At 38.0% G+C, this 23,143-nt stretch overlaps 3 protein-coding genes across 5 annotated transcripts; 2 read left to right on the top strand and 1 right to left on the bottom strand.

Moving 5' to 3' along the window:
* Nucleotides 1–1,085: 1,085 nt before the first annotated feature.
* LOC132841720 (serine/threonine-protein kinase TAO2) lies at nucleotides 1,086–9,261 on the top strand. 2 transcript variants are annotated; one of them, XM_060864193.1, is made up of 9 exons: nucleotides 1,086–1,211; nucleotides 1,910–2,016; nucleotides 2,830–2,914; nucleotides 3,030–3,228; nucleotides 3,314–3,382; nucleotides 3,554–4,530; nucleotides 4,813–5,585; nucleotides 5,686–5,886; nucleotides 6,336–9,261. In XM_060864193.1, exons 1-9 carry the CDS (start codon nucleotides 1,090–1,092, stop codon nucleotides 6,572–6,574), a joined length of 2,772 nt encoding a protein of 923 aa, XP_060720176.1. In that variant the 5' UTR covers nucleotides 1,086–1,089; the 3' UTR covers nucleotides 6,575–9,261. The 2 variants fall into 2 exon arrangements, with proteins under 2 accessions (XP_060720176.1, XP_060720175.1); XM_060864192.1 differs by having other exon boundaries at nucleotides 6,315–9,261.
* Nucleotides 9,262–10,774: 1,513 nt separating this feature from the next.
* On the bottom strand, nucleotides 10,775–14,887 carry LOC132841718 (butyrophilin subfamily 2 member A2-like). The gene is made up of 8 exons (XM_060864191.1): nucleotides 14,532–14,887; nucleotides 14,202–14,258; nucleotides 13,110–13,472; nucleotides 12,730–13,020; nucleotides 12,536–12,634; nucleotides 12,365–12,457; nucleotides 11,931–11,969; nucleotides 10,775–11,641 (listed from the first exon to the last, which is right to left on the bottom strand). The coding sequence occupies exons 1-8, from the start codon at nucleotides 14,536–14,538 to the stop codon at nucleotides 11,061–11,063; spliced, it is 1,530 nt and encodes a 509-aa protein (XP_060720174.1). The 5' UTR covers nucleotides 14,539–14,887; the 3' UTR covers nucleotides 10,775–11,060.
* A 930-nt stretch (nucleotides 14,888–15,817) lies between these two features.
* Nucleotides 15,818–22,847, top strand: si:cabz01076231.1 (calcium-binding protein 5). 2 transcript variants are annotated; one of them, XM_060891823.1, is made up of 8 exons: nucleotides 15,818–16,011; nucleotides 16,612–16,650; nucleotides 17,065–17,209; nucleotides 21,521–21,551; nucleotides 21,744–21,887; nucleotides 22,044–22,153; nucleotides 22,335–22,482; nucleotides 22,652–22,847. In XM_060891823.1, exons 2-8 carry the CDS (start codon nucleotides 16,613–16,615, stop codon nucleotides 22,678–22,680), a joined length of 645 nt encoding a protein of 214 aa, XP_060747806.1. In that variant the 5' UTR covers nucleotides 15,818–16,011; nucleotide 16,612; the 3' UTR covers nucleotides 22,681–22,847. The 2 variants fall into 2 exon arrangements, with proteins under 2 accessions (XP_060747806.1, XP_060747817.1); XM_060891834.1 differs by having other exon boundaries at nucleotides 16,606–16,650.
* Nucleotides 22,848–23,143: the final 296 nt, after the last annotated feature.

The following is a 23,143-nucleotide window of genomic DNA, read 5'->3' as shown; positions in this document are numbered from 1 at the left end:
GGCATCTACCAGAAGTGTAAAAAAGTAGCAATTGTGCAAATAGATAATTTAACTTTCCAACTTACCAGTACTTTTGACAACACCGGTACACTGACGTAAAGAATCAGGTAAACCTTTCTCTTACATGTTGCATAACAAAGACTCACCTTTCGCCTGAAAAAGCAAGTCAGAAGTTATCTGCCCTCTCCGCCTTTTTTGGTAACCCGATTTAAGCTTCATGCTTGGTAAACCGTGACTTTTTTTGCCGCAAGCTGAATTTATCCGATGGCTTTTAGAATGGATTACATTCTAAACCACTTTGGTCATCGATATGGGGGATCGAGAGCACAGGAAAGTTGCTAAGCAAAAACATTTCTAATTTTTACAGATGGAAAATTGAGTCTTGTGAAACATTTCTATCCACAGCCGGTTATCCACAACTAGGTAACATTTTCATACGAACATTATTATGGATTATTAATATACCTTTGTGGGGGGGGCCCTTTCCGTGAGGGCCCCTTTCCGTGAGGGCCCCTGTTACTCAGATCCACTATTACTACCTGTCCGGTGCATCAGATTTTCATCTATAACTCTATACAGTACTTGTATACTACTATAAAGTGCAAATTACATTAACATAGCGAGTTCTTCTAAGTTGTGGTGCGTAGAAATGTCATTAATGAAAGTATTTTAAAATTAATATTTTAGTCTACAATATTTTATAAAATACGACTGAAAGAACAGTAAGTGATGCTGTAATATAGCAAAAATATAGCTATATATAATATATATATATATATATATATATATATATATATATATATATATATATATATATATACATATACATATACATGTATATATATGTATATGTATACATATACATATATATATACATATACATATATATATATATATATATATATATATATATATATATATATAGTATATATAAGTTCTGTAGAGATTCGATATATTTTTCGTTATAGGGTTATATACTTATATGCACTATAATGTTTACAGTGCCCTAATGGTTAAGTGCGCATGCGCGGGGAAGTCTTTACCGGAGCAGCTAGGTACTACTGTACCAACGCTAATGGCGGAGTACGCATGCGCAGTGGAGTCTTTACCGGAGCCGTAATGGCGGAGAACGTACGGTCGCCTTTTGACTATCGGGAGCCACCGACTCTCGACAGCGATGGAGACGGTGGCAAGCCTCCGCCACCTCGGGGGTTAGTGAAAAATCCGTCTTCCGTGTGGGAACCGAGGCGCTATGTTAATGTTACAGGATCGTGTTGTTTTATCTATAAACATTAGGGTTTCAATACAATTAGCTAGCTTGCTAAGCTAACTTGTTAGTGTTTCAATACAATTAGCTAGCTTGCTAAGCTAACTTGTTTGTTTCTCTTGTCCATATAACAGTAGCAGTTAAATAGCACTAAAGCATTAAATAGCACTACAAATGTATTTAAAACCGAATTTTATCATTTTTGTTTCGATATTGAGGAATTTATTTTAAGACACCGCATTTGCATGTTAGTGAAAAAAATAGCACATTCAATGGGCTATTTTAGCTGTATCGTTACCTGTAGCTATGCTAGCTGAAGATGTGCAGTGTTTATATCCCAATCAGTCATCATTTCTACCACTTAAATTACAGTGTGGGGATTATATATATATATATGTATGTATGTATGTGTGTGTGTGTGTGTGTGTGTGTGTGTATATATATATGTGTGTATATAAACCATGTATGCATTATATTATTAAGAATTAATGAATGTGTTATTACATAAAAATTCAGGAACTGAGCTATGTGTTTTAAAACAGGGTTGTGATCAGAGCTGTGATGTTTTATGTCCTGTGTAAGATTTCTAAGTAGATCCATGGCATGACAAGATGGTGTAACCACCAGGTTGTTGTCTTGCAGGCGAGTGTGTGGCCGAAAGAGAAAGGGCACTCCTGTGAAGGTGTGTGACCGAGCATATGTGACTGAAGATGAAGAGGAAAGTTTGTCTGAGCACAGTTACAGCCCAGGTATATGCATACACACATATACACCTTTGTGCACAAAATGATTATTCCCACTGAACATCTTTGGGATGAACTGGAATTCTTCCTCGCCAGCAGGTCCTCTTGGATGATGATCAAGAGAAAAAAGTATAAATATTCTCAGCTATATTAGAAAAAAATTAGTAGTTGTTAAAGGTATTAAATTAAAGTTATTATAGCAACGGAGGGGGAGCAAGTCCATATTCCTGGCCATGGTTTTTGAATGGGATGTTTGAAGACCGTTTGAGGTGCGATGGTTAGTCTCACAAACATTTTTCTAGATAGATTATACATTTGTATACATTTCCTATACAGCCTGCAGGACTGTCAGTGGTTATTTAAAAAACTACCTTTTGTATTAAGTCAAGCCAAGTCAAGAAGCTTTTATTGTCATTTCAACCATATATAGCTGTTGCAGTACACAGTGAAATGAGACAAAGTTTCTCCAGGACCAGGGTGCTACATAAAACAAAGACAGAACTAAGGACATAGGAAGTTAGTCCTAGATACATAAAGTGCAACTGTGCAATCTGGTGCAAACAGTGCAGGACAAGACAGAAAGACAGTGCAGGACAAAAGACAGTGCAATCAAAAAATTACAAGACAATACACAAAAGACAGTAAACAGAAACAGCGCTGACCAGTGTAAGTACTGTATGTTCAAACAATATTGCGTGTGCAGAAATACTGGACCCAGTGTTATAGCAGCAGATATTGTAAAGGATTGTGCAAAACCTTGTGCAAAAAAGTATGAAGACTACATAATAATATAAAACACCCTGCTCTTTTGTTTTACAGGTGAAGGGCAATACCCAGATGAAGCAGAGGACCGTCTCCCCCCACCGAATAGTCCTTACTATCTCGCTGATCCATCCCAGCTTTGGTAAGCTTTTATTCCTTACAGCTCACACATTCAGATCGATTGCAGCAACCTCTGAAACTGAACTAAAGGTTGTAATTGATATGCTTTTTGTGGGTGTATACGATTATGTTCACAGTGTATCAGAGCTCGGCGAAGAAGGCGCCAGTGGTGTTCGTGGCCCTGTGCTCTTTCCACCTCTACCACCTAACTGCAGGATCAGAGAGGTTCATTGTGGGAGTCAGGTACGACTGGTTGTCATAGCGATCAGAGACATTGCCAAGGGTGAGGAAATCACGGTGGACTACAACTTGGCTGAGTGGGGCGAAAATGCGCTGGTAATTATACTCAGTTATTAATTTTTCAGGGCAGTTCTTCTAGGGAATTTTTATATTGTATTTCTTATGTGTTACAATTTCCTAGGCTTTCCATCGCTCTGTATCACCACGAGGATTTGAATGCGGCTTCAATCCAGACAGCAATATCAAGAAGGTGATGAGGCATACATACAGTACAACCTGCTTTTTCCATATAGTGATACATTTATGTAGCTCTTTTCCTTGTAAAATATAGTATATTATTGAAGTTTCGGGTTTCAGGTCTTGTGTGATGACAATAGCTAACAATTCATTTTTCAATATTTTTGTCTGCTTGTCTTTATAGGAAGAGGACGCAGCTCCGTCTCTCCCTCTGTCTCTCACAGTTTCGGACTACCTCACTCCCTCGTGGTCTCTCTCTCCTTCTTCGTCTCCTCTGTCTCGCTCCGAGGCCAGTGATTCAGACCGCGAGGAAGATGAAGAAGAAGAGGAAGATGAGGAAGAGGATGACGAAGAGGAAGAAGATCTTGAAGAGCTGAGGGGCCACATGATGCAGAGGCGCAAGAAGCGAAAAACGACGAATAACACAGCCAAAAAAAAGCCTCAACCCAGCCCTCTTTCCTCTTTCCCTCCATCCTCCTCACCTTTCCAGTCACCTTTAGCCCCACCGACCACAAACATAAACAATAACATAAACATAAACATTAGCCGCAGTGCCAGTAGGAAGCAACACTGTCCTCATTGTGGCCGTAATTTCCGTTCTCTCGCTCGGCATCTCGAAAAGCACCACGATCAGCAACCGGAAATCCGGAATGCAATGGAACTGTCACATGGCCCACGGTCCTCACACACACCGCCCTCGGCACACACACGTGGCTCACACTCGTTCACCTCACCACAGCCCTCTGCTTCCGCTTCTTCCTCTTCCTCTTCCACCTCAGCCACCCCCAATCTCTTCTCTCGTGACTCTTCCGGCTCAGGTTCGGCGGCCATGTCGTTCTCTCTCTCCCTCTCTCCTCCTTCACGCCGTCCTACCACCAAAAAGAGCCCTGCCTCTATCTCCACTCCACCCAGAAAGAACACAGCACCTACTGCATCAGCTGTGAAAAAGTCTTCCAGTCCTCCGGCCAAAAGGGGGCGACGTCCAAAGAAGGAGAAAGAAGAGAAGCAAAAGAAACAGGAGGAAATAGAACAAGCAAAAGAAGAAGCTCCACCCACTCCGGGCCGAAACGAAGAGGTTGAAAGGGAGGAGATAGAAGATGAGGAGCTGGATCTGACCGAAATGAGGGACGATGACAGCGGAGAAGAGAAGAATGGTGCAAGGTAGTCAGTACAGTTTGTTAAGACTTTGATTGTTGTGTTAAGAGGCATATCGTTGTTGAAACGCACTCACTTTAGTGCAGTTTCATTTAGAGCTTTAGACTTAGTTTAATGAAAATAAAGAGGATTGCCCCTAGTACTTGGTCCCTGAATGATCAAGAACATGAATGGAAAGTTTGTGACTTAATACTGACTAATGGACGAGGCTATTTCCCATTTTTTTCTAAGCTTTATATCTGTAACTACTATTTCATGCATTAATGTATTAACTTATCTCTTCCTCAGCTCTCACCGCTCCCACGTTTCTCCTCTCCTGTCCTCTCTTTCCACCCTGGTTTTGTATCTCCGACGTCAGCAGCACACGTCCTTCCTGTCCCTCTCACGTTCAAGCAGCTCTGCAGAGGCATGGCGCCTGCTATGCCACTCCAGCCTGGCACTGCTCATCCTCTATAATCGTCATCGTGAGTGTGAAATGGCAAAGCTAAGCATAAATGATTACCGCAGTCGCATCACAACTTCCTCTAACTCCAGCTCCCCACTTGAAGCATCTTTATCCCCTTTCGAGCGACAAGTTTTGTGCCATAGGCCCCGCGTGGGTGTTTTAGGAAAGCGCGGTCGGGTTCAGCCGCTAATCCTTCCACCCCACTCTGAATCCTGCCTCGATTTGCTTCTAAAAACCTCCACGGATGTAAACGTCGATCCTGAAAGCCCTTATGTATTTTCTCGGCCGTTTCATTCTCCTGCCACCCCTCTGCGTGGCACAGACCTCCTACGTGGATTAGCACGTTCCAGCGGGGCTAAAAACCCTGCGGCACTGACATCACCACGCACACGAAGGCAAGTCGCCATCCTAACCCAGCTCCTGCTGATGGACGAGGGGGAGAAGGAGAGGCTTGAGCACTTCCTGCACAATGAGTATCACGTCACCCAAAGCTGTGCCAGAATTGGCCAGGACCCAGCGCTGATGGGCAGAGTGGGCCGTGTCGTGCTATATGGGGAGAGAGACGGCGTGCTGTTCAGAGGAATGAGCCTCAAACACATCTGCCTTGAGCTAGACGGTGAGAACAGGAAAAAAAAGAACAAAATGTGCACTATTCTGCTGATTTATTTTAAATCTGTAAATTCTTTGTTTTATCCTTTTTGTTCTTTTGCTTTTAGTAATGTCTGGGAATTCAGCAGATTCTTTCTCAGAGGAATCGGACAGAGAGGAAGAGAAGAGTAATGAAAGAACAGAGGTGGGAAAGACAGCAGGAGTGAACGGCCGAGGGCCATCTAAAAAGGGCGCTAGTCCCGTCCCCTCGCCCTCTACGCCCTCCCCGTCAGCTTCGCACAAGAGGCGGAGCTCACAGATAAAATCAGGTAAGAGTGATTTACCTGTCATATTAGTCATAAACTGAACAATGTGAAAACTCTTTGGTTTACATGTTATTTGCTGGGCTTTCACTGGAACACTGCACTAGCAGCACCAACTAGGTTTACTACTTGCCTACTCGCATTCTTTTTGTAATGTCTCTATACTGGTTTAATGAGAAAATAACTTTATATGATTAGATGAAACAGTAAATGGAAACTAATTCAGGTAGGAATTAAAGTTTAGAAAGGGGAACTGAAGAAACATCTGACCACTTTTGGATTTGTCATGCCTAATTTCACACATGTGCATAGAACATCTGTTTGCTAATCTAAGCTGAGCCGGTAATGCTTACGTTGAAAAATAAATGTCAGCTTCTGTACTATATGTTTTAAAGATACGATTTTAAAATAAACATCCTACGGCATTCGGGCAGAACGTTTACCCCACTTTTCAGGCAAGCGTGGTGTGCTGAAGAGGCCGTGGTCAGAAGCAGAGCGGGTCGCTGTGGAAACGCACCTAAAGCGAAACATTGTGGAGCTGCGTGTACCGGCAAAGGCAGACTGCGAGCGATGTTTGCAGCACTGCCCCCTACTGGTGAGCAACCAGCGTGACTGGAGAGCCATTAAATTCTACTGCCACAACCGGATTCAACTACTGAAGAAACAGGGACGCGGAGGAGCGGCTGTCTGTTAACTCAACACACACACACACACACGTACGCACACCCACACCTACTGAGGGAGAGACTCTTACTCGCACATTCAGTCCTGGAACCATGGGTTGAATAAGTGACCATGCACACATTTTTTGGATTGTTGTGCATCAGTGTTCATTGACCCCACACACACTTGTACATTGTAAGTGGTTGTATATGAGTGTGTCCTTTGGCTGCTCATAGATAGAGGCTCAAGAAAGTAAGCGATCCTACACACACACACACACACACACTCATTTGTGTCTTTATACATTTCAGCATTTCACCCTAAACACACACAAAGTGTTAAAACTGATTTATGCCTATAAACTGACCTCTTGGGACAATTGGGCGTGTGTGTGAAAACATTTGAAATCACTCATATACACGTGACAAAGCAGCTCAAAGTACATCACACACGGACCGCAGCAAAGGATGTAGATATTCCTTTATGAACTCTTTTGTCCGTTTTCTTTTATATGACGATGCTAATACTGTTTGGCCAGTGGATTCTCAACATTGGACTGATTGTTATAGACTTGTATATAAACATCTGAAATTTATGTACCTGTCTTTGACAAACAGTTATTTTGGGACCATGTTTTGTCATGTTGTTGGACTATATACATACTTGTTTGTGTGTGTGTGTGTGTACAGATATATCTATACACACACAGACATTGTGGGAGGAACAGTAAGTCTATTATGCTAATATGTTAATTCAATTATGAAGGTGGTTCTCAGTTCCAGTCCTATTAAGGTGACATATAAAATCCAGCATATTTAATACTTATAGATTGACAGTAGCAATTATCCCAGCCAACTAGCTGTATATTGGATGACCCAGCAGTATAAAATTAACCAGCTTCTGTATGAAATAAAGTAATACATAGACTTAAACAAGCTTTCATAATATTTTAAATAAGTAATATGTAGAGCTATTTTTTTAGTTAGTTCTCCTCAGTACACCACTAGCCAGCTACTATATTTTCTTTATATTTCATAAAGCAAAATAACTACACCATTGATTAATGCTAACCAGTTAACCATGTTAAAGAACTTTCCATGCGTTGCTTTAATTAATAGAGATATTTTAGCTAACAGCTTTGCAAGATATTTATTTGAACTACTCTAAGATCACGCTCTGTGTACTGCTAGCAAGACAATATAGTACTTTATTTCACAGGCTGATAAATACCTTGCTAGCTTGTTAGTTGGCTAGTATTTTAGCTTCTCCAAAAACGACTCCTCTGTGTACTTGTGTTTATTTTATAAGTATTAGTACATTTCACAAAATGACAGTAGTTGTAGACAGATGTCATAAAGTGGAACACTAGTCAGCTAGCCATATATTAAATAACCAGAGTGATGCTAGCTGGCTAAAAACCTAGCATGCTATTTGGTTTAGTTACTCAAAAAAAATAAGTCTCAGTATAAAGCTATCAAGTTAATTTTCATTCATTTATGTGGAACACCGCTTGCTAGCTTTTTTTTTTAGTCTTCGCGATTCTGAAGATTACCACGCAGTGTTCTACGTTCCCAAAACATAGCTAGATTTTTATTTTTAACTTATAGCGGAAAACTAGCTAATAATATAATTTAGTAAATATTTGAGTTGTCAGACCCAATTAACAAGCAAGTATATATATTACTGTATTTTCCACAGTGATAAATATCTTGTTAGCTTGTTACTGTGCCACTGTTTTAGCTGTTCCACAGACGGCCCCTCAGTGTATCACTAACCAGCTACTATGTTATTTTACATATTATTTTATATCATTAACCATAAGGTAAGCTATCTGGCTGGCTATATTTGACTAACCTTGTGTGTATTGTTACCTTTATTATCTAATGCTATAATTGCTAACAACTAAGCTAGTTAGTGATTTATTTTTAGGTACTACAATCACAACCCCGTAGTTTTTACTGCGAGCAAAATCATGTGTTGAATACGACATGTCCCTGATGAAGGAAACAATTTTTAATAATATTTTTTATGTAAATGGAACAAATTTAAACACACAATGATGGACTGGAACTGAGTGAGTGCATAAACCTCAACCTTTTTTTTTTTTTTACCCCTCCAATTGATTGTAGATACAAAGAAGTATAAACACAAACGGAAAGTTTTATTCAGTAAGCTAGCCACGGATTTCATGTTCTCTCCGTTTTTATTTTGTTTTAAAGCATGACATTGTTTTAAGCCTGGTCTTAGTCTCATCTCTGCTGTTAGTGCTGATTCTCAAATAGAGAATGATGATATCCCCCCCGTAATTATCTTTAGAATTTTTACTGTTCATTTTTATGGTTATAATTCAGCAGTATTTTATATAAGCTAAATACCAGTGTGACCGTGATCTTGATCCTTCTTTTACACTGTTTCTTAACCCCCAACCCCCCCCCCCCATACTTGAACCATTTTATCCCTAAGAATTTATATATTTCTGTTTCATCCACAGACCATTGACTGTATGTTGGTTTATAGTATAAACAATGAACTTGTATTAGCGTGCTAGCTAGCTTCGTGAAGGTGTACATTCTGTAAATATCGACTTATATAAAAGTGCTACATTTTGGATTTTTTTTCTTGCGTTTTCTTAAATGGCATTGTAAAGATTTTAGAGGAAAAGCGGTTTAGAGACACAGATTAATGTATGTCACTGCAGAAATAACACCTTTATTTGCAGTTCGTAGCTTGTGCTGTGTTTTTTTTATTGGAAAGATTATTTAACCTGATAATGCAGTGATTTTGTCTGCCACTAGGGGGAGTAATGAAACAAATTTGTTCAAAAACAACATTCATTCATTCTCTACCGCTTATACGAACTATTCTCTGGTCACGGGGAGCCTGTGCCTATCTCAGGCGTCATTGGGCATCAAGGCAGGATACACCCTGGACGGAGTGCCAACCCATCGCAGGGAACACACACACACTCTCATGCACTCACACACTACGGACAATTTTCCAGAGATGCCAATCAACCTACCATGCATGTCTTTGGACCGGGGGAGGAAACCGGAGCACCCGGAGGAAACCCCCGAGGCACGGGGAGAACCTGCAAACTCCACACACACACAAGGCGGAGGCGGGAATCGAACCCCCAACCCTGGAGGTGTGAGGCAAACGTGCTAACCACTAAGCCACCGTGCCCCCCTCAAAAACAACTTTTTATTTAAAAAAAGAAAAAACTATATACATAATATAGTTAGTCAATCTATATATTAAGTATTTGTACATCAGCATTAATATGTTAAATGCAGAAAAAATGCAAATGACGGCACTGTTTCTTGACACTCATAAAACTTTAAAGGCTGCCTCAAACATTTTATATATATGTGTATATACGTGTGTGTGTGTGTGTGTGTGTGTATATATATATATATATATATATACACACACGTGTTTGTGTGTGTATATATATATATATATATATATATATATATATATATATATACATACATATATTCATACACACACACAAATTAGAAATAATGTCTCTGCAATATATATATATATATATATATATATATATATATATATATATATATGTATGTATGTGTGTGTGTATATATATACACACACAAATTAGAAATGATGTCTCTGCAATGTTCACTATCAGTATACCCATCAGTAAACATTTTACTATATACTTGTCAGTTATGGTTGTTTTTCTGCTGATGATAATGAAAATTATACATTTAGATTGTAGCATCGACAAGTCTTAAATTTGGGCACAAGAGTCCTCCAGCTTTTTGTATCCACAAACAAATATACACAATTTATATAATATGCACATTTTAAGTAGGGGAGACCAGGGACAGTTGTAACACTTTTTGCAATTTTTAGCAATACATCAAAACCCATTTTTACTGGAATAACCAATTTGTTATATTGTAAACTTCAATCTGTCAACTGCTGAAACCATGTATTTAAGTGGTTTTATGAAATATGTACAGGTTGCAAAATTAATTTTAATAGTCTCTCCACTGTTACAACCGTCCCAGTGTACAGGGACGGTTGTAACGTATGTCAGGGACGGTTGTAACATGTCTAAAATATACATAATGAATCAATCATATACTCAAAATAGAAAATATTATTTATCAGTCATGTTATTGTGACTATTCATTTCATGTTTTTAAGTAATGATTACCTTTTTTTTCACACAAATGACAAAAAAGAGGACAAAACTGTCAAATTATAATGCAAGAAAATTATTTATTGTGTAGAAACTAATTGAGCATGTGCACAGTGAGTGTCATCACTCTAGGTTGTTTCTGATTCAAGGTGTTACAACCGTCCCCTGTTACAACTGTCCCTGGTCTCCCCTACAAATACCATACAGCAAATACAATGACTACATGATTATATCATATGCTTTTTTCTAACTTCGTAATCTATCTTAAAAAATCAATACCTGAAGTGTTTTCAAAATATGTTCACATAAATGACAAACATTTCCACCACTGATACATAGCTACAGTCTAAACACTAGCATTCACTTCAGCCTCATTTTGAGTTTTAACCTGTGGGTTGATTATTTGTAGTGGAGCATTATCGCCTATTCCTGGATTAAATAGAGGCACAACATCCTCTTTGAAATCGGTTTTCATTGTAAGGAGATGCACGCCGTCTGTAGCGTTGTAAAATGAAAGCTCTCTTTTGTCAAAATCAAGCAAAACTCCAACAGATTCTAGTGTTGTGTTCTCCGTAGGTGAGATTTCTGGTTCAGTGTTAACATGGAGGCCATTTTCTGGGTCTAAGCACAAAAACCAAAACCCATTTGAAGGAGTAAAATAACTCTTTTCATCACTTAAGGTATACGAAGCTTTGGCGACTCCAATCAGCCATGACTTCTTGGGTGGGACATTTGCTAGTTTTAATCTAACTTCCCAATATACACGACCGGAACAGAATCTCTCTCTTCCACGTACACATAAACCATAAGGAAAACCGCGTCCTTTATACTCATCAGCAGCAGCACCAAAATCTCTCACTGTATCACCTTGAGGGTTAAATCTTAGGTAGTCTTTGTTACAATTCTCCTCATCGAACCTGATGGTCACTGTGAAGTGAGAAAAATGTATTCATTTAAAACAAAATCACACTTCAGCACTTGATAAATACAATTACTATAATATATAATACAATAATGTGTAAACAAATAAGAAATAACCTTACGTTAAAATGGAGTATTTTATGTTGATTGAGTTTGTATGTTACTTGACTATCATTTCAGTGTGAAGTCACAACACCTCCTGCTTAGACTTCTGCTGCTTAAAATCTCAGCATCCCAAATGTTAAAACACTTACCTGCATCCCTGTAAGCTGATAATATGCACGAGCAGACCTACCGTTTGCTTTCCTTAAGTCCTCCATGATTGTAGGTTGACCTAAAAAAAAAAAAAAAAAAAAAAAAAAAAGCAGTGATTATCTGGTAGTAACATCTTTGGCTTCAGCATCGGACCAAACTAAGAAATTCTACCGAAACCACATATCTTTTTCTGGGGTTAATAAGAATCATTTAATTGATGGCAGCTGCATGCTTATTTTTTTTAAATTATATTGGATGTGATTGTTTCATTCTGAACGGAGCCACATTCCCAAATATAAAAGGGTGTGCACTTGTTTTTCATACAGATCAATATACTCCAATTCCTTTTAATGCAAAATGAAAAATAAATCAATGATCAATGAATTGAAGAAACAGTAAACGAGAATATATAACGTCCACAAACATCAATTTCTATAGATGAATATTGGGATTTTAGACAAACGATGCACGTACCAATTACCAGTTTTTGGTCCTTGGAATGTTGTGGTTGTTCATCTGACATCTGACATTCATTTGGCATGTTACCTCTTTTAACCAGCTGGTATCCTGCAACAAAGATACACAAATATGAAAAAGGAGTAAACTCAGTGCGTACAAAACTATATAAATAATAGAAATAAATACCATTGTATTTTTTGTAGAGGAAGAGGCCAATGCCGATCAGAGCCAATACAGATAACAATGCCACAGTGAAAAGAATCTTCCACAATCCACTATTCTGAACTGGAAGAGAGAAAAAGCTTTTAGTGTTAAAACACAGTCGGCAATTGGTCCGAACTACCCTGATTAATACTGTGCTTACTTCAGTTTGTACCAACCTGACAGGCGTGGCCCTAAATCAACACTCACTTCCCTATTCTCTTCTGACAAAGCGACAGAACAGCTGATGCTGTTAGAGACAGAAGACGACAGGAGGACCCAGCTAGAAATGAAAAACAGGCCATTCTCTTGTTTAGTGTATATGGGGGATTGAAGCTCAGAAAGAACATCGCCTTTATTGGTAAATTTCCACAAGAGCCTCGGTTGAGGATACCATCCAGAGGAAGTACAGCTAAGGTTCACAGAGTTCTGATGGTGCTCCAGAGAGAGGAGAGGCAGAGAGCCTAGAGCTGAGAAAGGGAACATAGTGGAGAAACATCAAGCTTCCATACAACCATCCATCTATTCATCAATTAAACCACATCAGACATCTACTCACCAGTTAAACTGAGCGTCACAGTTTTGCTATCGTATGATTTGTCTCCGCTCACGTAGCAGTGAAAAATCCCAATATCAGACAAGGCAAGGTTGTCCAACTTCAAGGAGACATCTCCCTGTTTCAGTCCAGTAGACTGAGGGCTGCTCAAGGTCAACGAACTCCGATTCTTGTAATTCTCTTGAAAATCTGCAACGACTTTATGGTTTTGGTAAAGTAATATCGGATTTCTGAACTGGTCGGGGCGGTACCAACGAATCTCCAAAGATTCTGCATCAGTCTTAGGGGTGAGCCAACATGGGAGAACCACAGAGAATCCATATTTCCCCATGATTACAGTCTCAGAACAGTTTACAACAAAAGGTTCTAAGAGAGAGAAAGGAACAAAGTATTAAATCCTGATTAAAAGTGTGGATTTATCTATGGCGACAAGAGAACCAATGAGGAGAAATTGTAATGTTACAGCCTTCTATACAATTCCGGCTTCCAACGTAGTGACAGTAGTTTGGGGGAAGATCCAAATGTGGATGTAATGGTAAGGTGTCTGCATACCTTTGACCATATAGCATATTCAATTCAATTCAAATGTATTTCTATAGCACTTTTAACAATTGACATTGTCTCAAAGCAGCTTTACAGAACATAAACATAGAGCAAAAGGTTATTATAAAGATTAATATAATACAAAAATTCAAGATTAATATTAGATATATTTCAATGTGTTTGTATTTATCCCCAATGAACAAGTCTGAGGTGACTCAGGTGACTGTGGGGAGGAAAAACTCCCTTAGATGGTGAAGGAACCTTGAGAGGAACTAGACTCAAAGGGGAACCTCATCTTCATATGGGTGACATTGGAGGATCTAACTGGAGCTGGTAGATCTTTAGATGGTAGCTAACACTATTTGATGGGAAAATATGGCTGACATTGGCTTATTATAATAAGTAATACAAACTAATGCGCCTATCAAAAGCGTTAAATTTGGGAAACTTCCAACAAAAAATAGGATCAAAATAACAAGGTCAAAATATATCTGTTTGAAATCTGGTGTTAATTTGAGAGACATCCATTAGTGGGTATTTAAAATTTCTTACCTGAAGCCTTTATGCACCTCAAGCAGAGAAACGCGACGATGGAATACAACAACGTTTCTGGAAATAATAATAAAAATATGAATAATAATATCATCATTAAAATAAAAACCGTGCAGTCATTCAGTTAACGACGTGGCTTCTTTTATTATACAGATTAATATAATACAAAAATTCAAAATTAATATTAGATAATAATAATAATAATAATAATAATAATAATAATAAACAGATAAATAGATAAGTAGATAATTAGATTTAAAAAAAGATAGATAATAGAGAAATAAATAATAGATAAATAGATAATTAGAATGTCCACGTGCGCTAACTAACCCTTCATTTTGTCCACACTGTCTTCAGCTCAGCTCGTGCTGATTATTATAACCCTGAATTTATTGAAGATTTAAAAAAAAAAAAAGACCACGGATTTCTCTGTTTTGGTCCCTCTGTTGATTTCACTTTCGAAATGTGCTCTTCTAGATAATGGCGCGTTTTATTATTATTTTTGTACCATAGGAGTCGTTTAAGAACCGAATGCAATATCGATACGTCTGTGTTTTATAAAAAAAAAAAAAGTCTTTATATGGTTTAATGTGTTTAATTTTAAGTGTGTGTGTATGTGCGGTAGTGATGTGTCGGTCGCGAACGAGTCGGCTCTAAGAGACGATTCTTTGAAGCGAACGAGAAGAGCCGACTCCCATTTTGTGCTCTGCTCTGCTGAGAATCCATACAGATGGAGGCGGGACTTTATTTAGATGGGCACACCATGTAGCCAATCACATGGGAGGGCAGACTCGGATCAAACCATTATGTGAAAGAAGGAAGGGGAGCGCGTCGGGAAAAAATGAAGAAAATGAGCGAAAACCAAAAAATAAGCAACATCTGGCTCTATTTCAATAATACCGGAGTGCACGATTTACTCATAATTGCTAAATTAGACTACAAAAGAATGCTCCGGGTGATATTAAATGAAGAGCCGTTAGGGAGCCATTTGGGAGCCGGCTCTTCTAAGGGAACCGAGCCAAAACTGACGAATTTTTGAAAAGAGACAGACCTCCAATCACTAGCTTGTGGTATAGAATCAAAGTCTCTAACGGAATAATGGGTGGAGCTGAATGTGATTTGACTGATTTTTTACTCATTGGCTCCACCCCAATAAACAAATAACACTTCAACACTTCCAGTGTGGTTTAAATAGATCTAACAAGCTGGCTGAAGTTATCGTTATCAAGGACTTTCAAAGACACTTTATAATTCAAAGCAAATCTAAATACACACACACACACACACACACACACACATATATATATACATATATATATATATATATATGTATATATATATATATATATATATATATATATATATATATATATATTTCAATTTATCCTTTCACCTATGTAATACAATTGTTCTGATATATTGGCTTTATAACTATTTCAAAATAATTTTAAATCACTCTAGTGATGGCAGGTTGACACTAATAGTGTAATAATTTAGTAGTAGTTGTAGTATTTTGTCTCTCCATCAGCATGAACACCACTCTGAACTTTGCTCTCATGTTCCACTAATCTGACCACATTTAACCTACTAATCACTTCTTATCCTTCTGATGTAGGATTGACAGACGGATGAAGGAAGGCAGGAGAAGATGAGGGAGGGATAAAAGTGGAATGATCCCAGCAGGTCATTTATGTTAGTCAAGTAATTTTGATGTGTTTGCATACAGAAGCTCATATTCAGTCTTTTAGCCTTTATCTCATCCACCTTTACTCTCATTTCTCTCTTCTCGGACCTGTTCTTTGAACTGAAGGTAGGACATGAGGGGAGGTTCTAATGTCAGTGTTTGTTTATTATACTAACTAGTAGAAGTTATTTACACTTATTCCAGTACAGTGAATCTGCCATAAATGTGCCATACCATTAAAAACCTGTATGTTAATATCCATATAATGCAAAAATCTGATATCTATAATAATTGTTCTAAGTCAAGGACAGGTAACCAGATGTTAATTTAACCAAATATGTCTTCTTTGTTCGATATTTTATTTTTTAGCAATCTCATTTTTCATTTTTTCTTTTTTTTTTTTTTTTTTTGCAAATGAAGAGGAAAAAAGAAATTTTCTGTTCTCTAGTTTTCAGGAAAAATAAATAAACAAGCCCTATGAGCAAATGCATTCCAAGTGTATGTATTTATTTGTATATTTCTTTATATTATGTGCTGTGAACTGTCTGAGGTGCATGTTATAGCACAAAAAGTGTTCTAATGTAATTCAAGAAATTCTGACTTTACTGTATGTTTGCACAGTTATATATAAAAAGACCTAGATGTAGATCATAACTTCTGTTCGATCTAGAACTCATGCAAAAAATAGAAATATTAAACTGTTGTGTGTTCTTGTCTGAGCTGTAGAATGGCGCAGAAGGGCGAGAGAGCACCCTCCGCAGACAGGTAAAAAAAAAAAAAGCATAATTTATTTTAAATGAACTAATAGTACCTTATAATAGTGCTGTGTACTCCAGACCCCAGATTGTTTTATATATAACATTTGTTTTTTATATATATATATATATATATATATATATATATATATATATATATATATATATATATATATATATATATATATAAATGTTAGAATTATTTCATGAAATTTGATGCTTTGGTGTTGGACACTTAAGTTCTGTAGTTTATGCAGGGAAATTTCTTTCTGAGTGATTTTACAGATTTTCCAAAACTTCTCTCTCTCTCTCTCTCTCTCTCTCTCTCTCTCTCTCTCTCTCTCTCTCTCTCTCTCTCTCTCTCTCTCTCTCTCTCTCTCTCTCTGTCCCTTTCTCTCTCTCTCCCTCACTCTCTCTCTTTCAGTGCTACAGCTGAAGGAGTTGCTCTAAAACCCAGCCTTCGAAAGACATCATCATCAGATACAGTGAAAAAAACAAAAAGCATGAAATCCAATGAAGAAGCCATGAATAAGGTGTACACAAACCTGCTTAATAACGTGTTTGGACAGGTATATTATTCAATTCAATTCAATTCAAGTTTATTTGTATAGCGCTTTTTACAATGGACATTGTCTCAAAGCAGCTTTACAGAACATAAACATAAAACAGAAGATAAACATTAGGAGTAATAAAAAGAATTAATATAATAAAAATTCAAAATATATATAGTTCACAGTGCGTATGTATGTATATGTATTTATCCCCAATGAGCAAGTCTGAGGTGATTCAGGCAGCAGTGGCAAGGAAAAACTCCCTTAGATTGGTAAAGGAAGAAACCTTGAGAGGAACCAGACTCAAATGGGAACCCATCCTCATATGGGTGACACTAGATGGTGTGATTACAAATATACAGTCAGGCAAGTGCTGTATTGGTGTAAGGATCACATGGAGTTCAGATCTCCTCTTAGTATCACAGAGTCCAACTGGAGCTGGTAGATCTGTAGATGTCTCAGGATTCTCACAGAGTCGCCTCATCTCAGCGGAGGTCCAAAAACTTAATCTGTAGAAAAAAAGAAGAGCAGTGCAGAGGGATTAACATATCTGCTGTTCATAAAAATGTGCAAGTCTAGTGTAATATTGTACAATATAATGGGATGTGTTATGTGTACGTCTGACTAAAGAGATGAGTTTTTAATCTACATTTAAACTGGGAAAGTGTGTCTGAGCCCCGAACAGGAAGACTATTCCAGAGTTTGGGAGCTAAATAAGAAAACGCTCTACCGCCTTTAGTAGACTTAGATATTCTGGGAACTACCAGAATTCCTGAGTTTTGTGATCTCAGAGAGCGTGAAAGATTGTAACGTGTTAGAAGACTAGTTAGATACATGGGAGCTAAACCATTAAGAGCCTTGTATGTTAATAGCAGCAGTTTGTAATCAATTCTAAACTTAACAGGTAGCCAGTGTAGAGATGATAAAATTGGGGTTATATGGTCATACTTTCTTGTCCTAGTGAGAACTCTGGCAGCTGCATTTTGGACTAACTGTAGCCTATTTATTAAAGATGCAGGACAACCACCTAGTAATGCATTACAATAGTCCAGTCTAGAGGTCATGAAAGCGTGAACTAGCTTCTCAGAATCAGAGACAGACAGGATGTTTCTCAGCTTGGCAATATTTCTAAGGTGAAAGAAGGCTGTTTTTGTGGTATGGGCGACATGATTTTCAAAGGACAAGTTGCTGTCTAATATAACACCCAGGTCTTTCACTGTCGAGCTACTAGTAACAGTACATCCCTCTAATTGGAAGTTAAATTGTGAGAGTTTCTGTGTACTGGTTTTTGGGCCTATAAGTAGTATTTCTGTCTTATCAGAGTTTAATAACAGAAAATTACAGCTCATCCAGTCTTTTATCTCTCTAAGGCATTGAGTTAATTTGGACAGTTTAGTTATTTCATCTGGTTTTGATGAGATATATAACTGTGTGTCGTCAGCATAGCAGTGGAAACTAATGTCTTCTAATAATGTTCCCTAATGGAAGCATGTACTGTATATCGAGAAAAGCAGAGGTCCTAGAACTGATCCTTGAGGGACCCCATGATTAACTGGTAGTAAACTGGAGGGTTCACCATACCAGACAGGTAGGATCTAAACCAACTTAAAGCTTGTCCATGAATACCTGTGTAATTTTGTAAACGATCTAGGAGAATGTTGTGATCTATAGTGTCGAATGCTGCACTAAGGCAAAGTAGAACTAACAGTGACATACAGTCTTGGTCCGAAGCTAAGAACAAGTCATTTGTGACTTTCACAAGTGCAGTTTCTGTGCTATGGTGGGGCCTGAAACCTGACTGAAACTCTTCGAGGATATTGTTCTCCTGTAAGATGGAGCTCAGTTGAACAGACACAACCTTTTCAAGTATTTTAGACATAAATGGAAGGTGTGAAATAGGTCTGTAATTTGATAGTTCATTTAGATCTAAATTAGTTTTTTTGATGAGTGGCATAATAACTGCCAACTTGAAAGACTTAGGGACATAACCTAAAGCTAGCGAGGAGTTAATAATATAAAGAAGAGGCTCACCAGCTTTATTTAACACTTCTTTCAGTAATTTAGTTGGAATGGGGTCTAGTGAACAAGTTGTTGATTTAGCTCTAGTAATAAGCTTATCTAGCTCTTCCTGTCCTGTACTTGCAAAGCAATGTAGTTGTGTGTCTAGAGCCTTAGGTGAGACTGGGTCACTAGTTGCTCTCATACAGTATGTTGAGTGTCACCTATTTTATTCCTGATACTTTCGATTTTATCAGTGAAGAATCTCATAAAATCCTCACTACTGAACTGTGATGGAATAGTGCGTTCAGATTTCTGATGTTTTGTTAATGTAGCCACTGTGCTAAATAAAAACCTGAGATTGTTCTAGTTATTTTCTATGAGTTTTCTCAGGTGCTCAGCCCTGGCAGCTTTTAGAGCCTGTCTATAGTTGGACATACTTTCCTTATACGCAATTCTAAAAACCTCTAATTTAGTTTTTTCTCCACTTTCGCTCGAGGTTACGGGTCTCTCTCTTGAGGGTGTGAGTATGACTATTATACCAAGGTGCAATTGTTTTATCTCTAACCTTCTGTAATCTGATTGGGGCAACAGTGTCTAATGTGCGAGTGAATGTAGTGCCTATGCTGTTAGTAATTTCATCTAGATCGTCTGTGTTTAAGGGTACAGTAAGAAGTTGAGACAGATCAGGCAGGTTATTTGTGAATCTGTCTTTAGTGGTCGGAGTAATAGTTCTACCGAATCGATAACGTGGTGAGACACAGTCTGTTCTACAGGTAGTGTGTACATTATAAGGTAATGGTCTGTGATGTCATCACTTTGAGGAATGATATCTATATCAGTGACATCTATTCTGTGTGATATTATTAAATCTAGTGTATGATTACGATGGTGAGTTGCTCTAGTGATGTTTTGTTTAAGCCCATGTGAGTTTAGTAAGTCCATGAATGTGAGTCCTAACGCATCATTTGTGTCATCAACATGAATGTTAAAATCTCCTACAATTAATGCTTTATCAAAGCTAACCAATAGGTCAGAAAGAAAATCTGTGAATTCTCTAAGAAAATCGGTGTAGGGCCCTGGTGGTCTATACACGGTTGCTAGCGCAAGAGACATCATGGATTTTTTCGTGTGCAAAACACCTGTACACACAAACACACAAACCACAAAAACCTGCTAAATACTTTTAATAGTTCACCCCCTTGAACCTCCATATGTTATAGTAGAATGAGAAAAGTCTCAACTGGGAGATTTATTTATACATCATCCTTGGGGTTTAATAGGGACACATGTATTTAGCTCCATTCATCTTGCCTGAGCAGGTTGCCAGGTCTTGCTAGTAAAAAGCAGCCACTGATTGATTCTCTCACCATCAAGCTTCACTCTGGGATGGCGTTCTCAAAATGATGAGGACATACAGCATACTTCCTAAGCTTTCATGCTGTTTGTTTGATCAGTTCTCTGATTAACTCTGGTTCCCCCTGAGGAACAGGTGTATTTGCCCTGAACACATGTGGACACCATTCAACTTATAATGTGACTTTGAAGGGGAACGAGTTGCACCAGCTCAAATGGATTTGATTTAATCGCACAAAAATCAACTATATTTTTTTTTCACCACTTTAATATTATGGGGATATTTTTTGAAGATTTATGTGATATCTCAATGAAGTCTATTTTAGATGGTATAACAATACAATATTGTACAATATTGGAGGGGTGTGTGTTAGCGTAGTGGTTAAGGTGTTGGGCTACCAATCGAAAGTTGTGAGTTTGATCCCAAGCCAACTAAGCTGCCACTGTTGGGCCCCTAAGCAAGGCCCTTAACCCTCAATTGCTTAATTGTATAAAAAATGAGATGATGTAAGTCACTCTGGATAAGGGCTTCTGCCAAATTCTGTAAATGTAAATGTAATATATTAATAATACAATATGATGGAAAATTGAGAGGGGGTGAATACTAATGCAAGTCACTGTATAATAATATGAAAAAGAAATGAAGCAGAAATGTCTGTTACACCTTGTCACTGTGTGTGTGTGTGTAAGGTTAATCCCCTTGTAATGCCTTTCAGGCAGCTGTAATAATGGCTCATAAGCATGGCTTAATGCCACTCTTAATTAGACTCAACAAGGATTTACAAAAGGAAAGCAAAGCACAAAGCAATGTTTTCATTCATGGATTCATGACTTTAATTGTGTGTGGCTACAGCCTCCTTGTTGCACTGTATGTTAAAGTGTAAGAAATGGTGGCCAAGATGACTGTGTGATTTTGTGAAAGATTTAATCAAGCTGTTATAAAATACTTTTCTTCGCCCTCTGTTCCTTTATTAGGAAAGGGAATTATCCCAAACTGAATTAGATGGTGAGTGTCCTTCAACCATTCCATCATGAAGTTATTCATTTAGTTAAAAAAACATTTAGTCAGACTCTTGCAATCAGTGGATCAATCAACAGTTAATGTTGTGACATATTTTAACACATTAGTAGAAGCATTGCAGATCAGTCACCATAATACTAAAACTATTTCTGAAGTGCATGTGGTGTTGCTGTTTAGAGCTGGCTGAGGCATTTAAGGAGTTTGATTATGATCAGGATGGATATCTGAACTACAAAGACCTGGCAGAGTGCATGAGGACGATGGGCTACATGCCCACTGAGATGGAGCTACTGGAAATCATTCAGCAGATCAAGATGAGGTGTGAGTGTCCAGTAACCTATTCTACTGTAACTACTGTACTGTCCAACTAACTGCTTGACTGACCACAGGATTGTGTGTGTGTGTGTGTGTGTGTGTGTGTGTGTGTGTGTGTGTGTGTGTGTATGTGTGTATGTGTGTGTGTGTGCTCACACACAGTGGGTGGACTGATGGATTTTGATGACTTCTGTGAGTTGATGGGGCCGAGGATGATGGTTGAGACAGCTCATATGTTGGGACTGAAAGAACTCAAGTGTTCCTTTAAACAGGTGAACTACTACTACTACTACACACACCTACACACACACAAATGCAGAGATTTGACTTTAGCTAGGACACTTGTCTATTCTGCCAGCACTGATACAGAAACTATTTTGGCATATTTAGTACAAATATTACAAATGAATTTATTGTTCTTCAGTCATGTCAAAAAAGCTCCTTTTTGGTTAGTTTGATACAGACGGGGATGGAAAGATCACTCTGGATGAGATGAAGGAGGCAGTAAGAACATTACTGGGTGAGAAATTGAAGAAAGGAGAGCTGGAGGAGATTTTGAAGGAGATGGACCTCAATGGAGATGGAACTGTGGAATTTGAGGGTACCACAAACACACATTATTATTAGTAGTAGTAGTATAATGCAAACTGGAAAATCACGTGTTGAAGCATATTTGGTATGAGTTAAGTTATGTTTAATTCAGTGTGTGTGTGTGTGTGTGTGTGTGTGTGTGTGTGTGTGTGTGTGTGTGTGTGTATTTTATCTTGTAGAGTTTGTTATGATGCTGTCAGCCCAGTAGCTGTCACTATGGAGTCTCACAATCCACAGATCTTCAGTTCAACATGGGCCTATACTTGAGATGGCTGTATTCACAAAAAAGTGTTCAGTAGGCTGCACAAGATTTGTGTTCAGTATCTGTCAAGATTTAGCTTGTGTACGACTGCACACTTACTTTCAAGTTCAAAAGATATAATATTACTGTGTGTATCTATTATATGTATGTGTATGTGTATGGAATTAAATTGTACAAAGACTTTGAATCCTGATGTGTCATGCTCTCTTTGATTTTATTCAAAATATTAAAGTACTAAAAAACTATTGGCCCTTTTTTGGCTTCTACATTATTTCTTATCCTGCTACACGGTTTCAGGGAACTGATTATTGGGTGATTATTAAGTATTAACTGATTATTAAGTTTCTGTATTCTATATTCTGAATTCTATAGTTTTGTTTTGCTCTAGAGGTGTTTGGGGTTTACGAAG

Source organism: Tachysurus vachellii, chromosome 2, assembly GCF_030014155.1.
Source record: "Tachysurus vachellii isolate PV-2020 chromosome 2, HZAU_Pvac_v1, whole genome shotgun sequence".
NCBI classification, from domain to species: domain Eukaryota; kingdom Metazoa; phylum Chordata; class Actinopteri; order Siluriformes; family Bagridae; genus Tachysurus; species Tachysurus vachellii.
Note: the sequence above shows the minus strand (reverse complement) of the source record. Positions and strands in the feature narration are given on the sequence as shown.

Bases quoted from the DNA above. Each gene is read 5' to 3' on its own strand.
- LOC132841720 (XM_060864192.1), top strand. From the start codon at position 1,090: ATGCGCAGTGGAGTCTTTACCGGAGCCGTAATGGCGGAGAACGTACGG. The intron at 3,229-3,313 runs GTAATTATACTC...ACAATTTCCTAG, and splicing joins AGTGGGGCGAAAATGCGCTG to GCTTTCCATCGCTCTGTATC. The intron at 4,531-4,812 runs GTAGTCAGTACA...TCTCTTCCTCAG, and splicing joins GAAGAGAAGAATGGTGCAAG to CTCTCACCGCTCCCACGTTT.
- LOC132841718 (XM_060864191.1), bottom strand. The intron at 12,635-12,729 runs GTTGGTACAAAC...TCTCTCTTCCAG, and splicing joins TTTAGGGCCACGCCTGTCAG to TTCAGAATAGTGGATTGTGG. The intron at 12,458-12,535 runs GTATTTATTTCT...TCTTTGTTGCAG, and splicing joins CCTCTACAAAAAATACAATG to GATACCAGCTGGTTAAAAGA.
- si:cabz01076231.1 (XM_060891823.1), top strand. From the start codon at position 16,613: ATGGCGCAGAAGGGCGAGAGAGCACCCTCCGCAGACAG. The intron at 21,552-21,743 runs GTGAGTGTCCTT...GTTGCTGTTTAG, and splicing joins ATCCCAAACTGAATTAGATG to AGCTGGCTGAGGCATTTAAG. The intron at 22,483-22,651 runs GTACCACAAACA...TTTATCTTGTAG, and splicing joins TGGAACTGTGGAATTTGAGG to AGTTTGTTATGATGCTGTCA.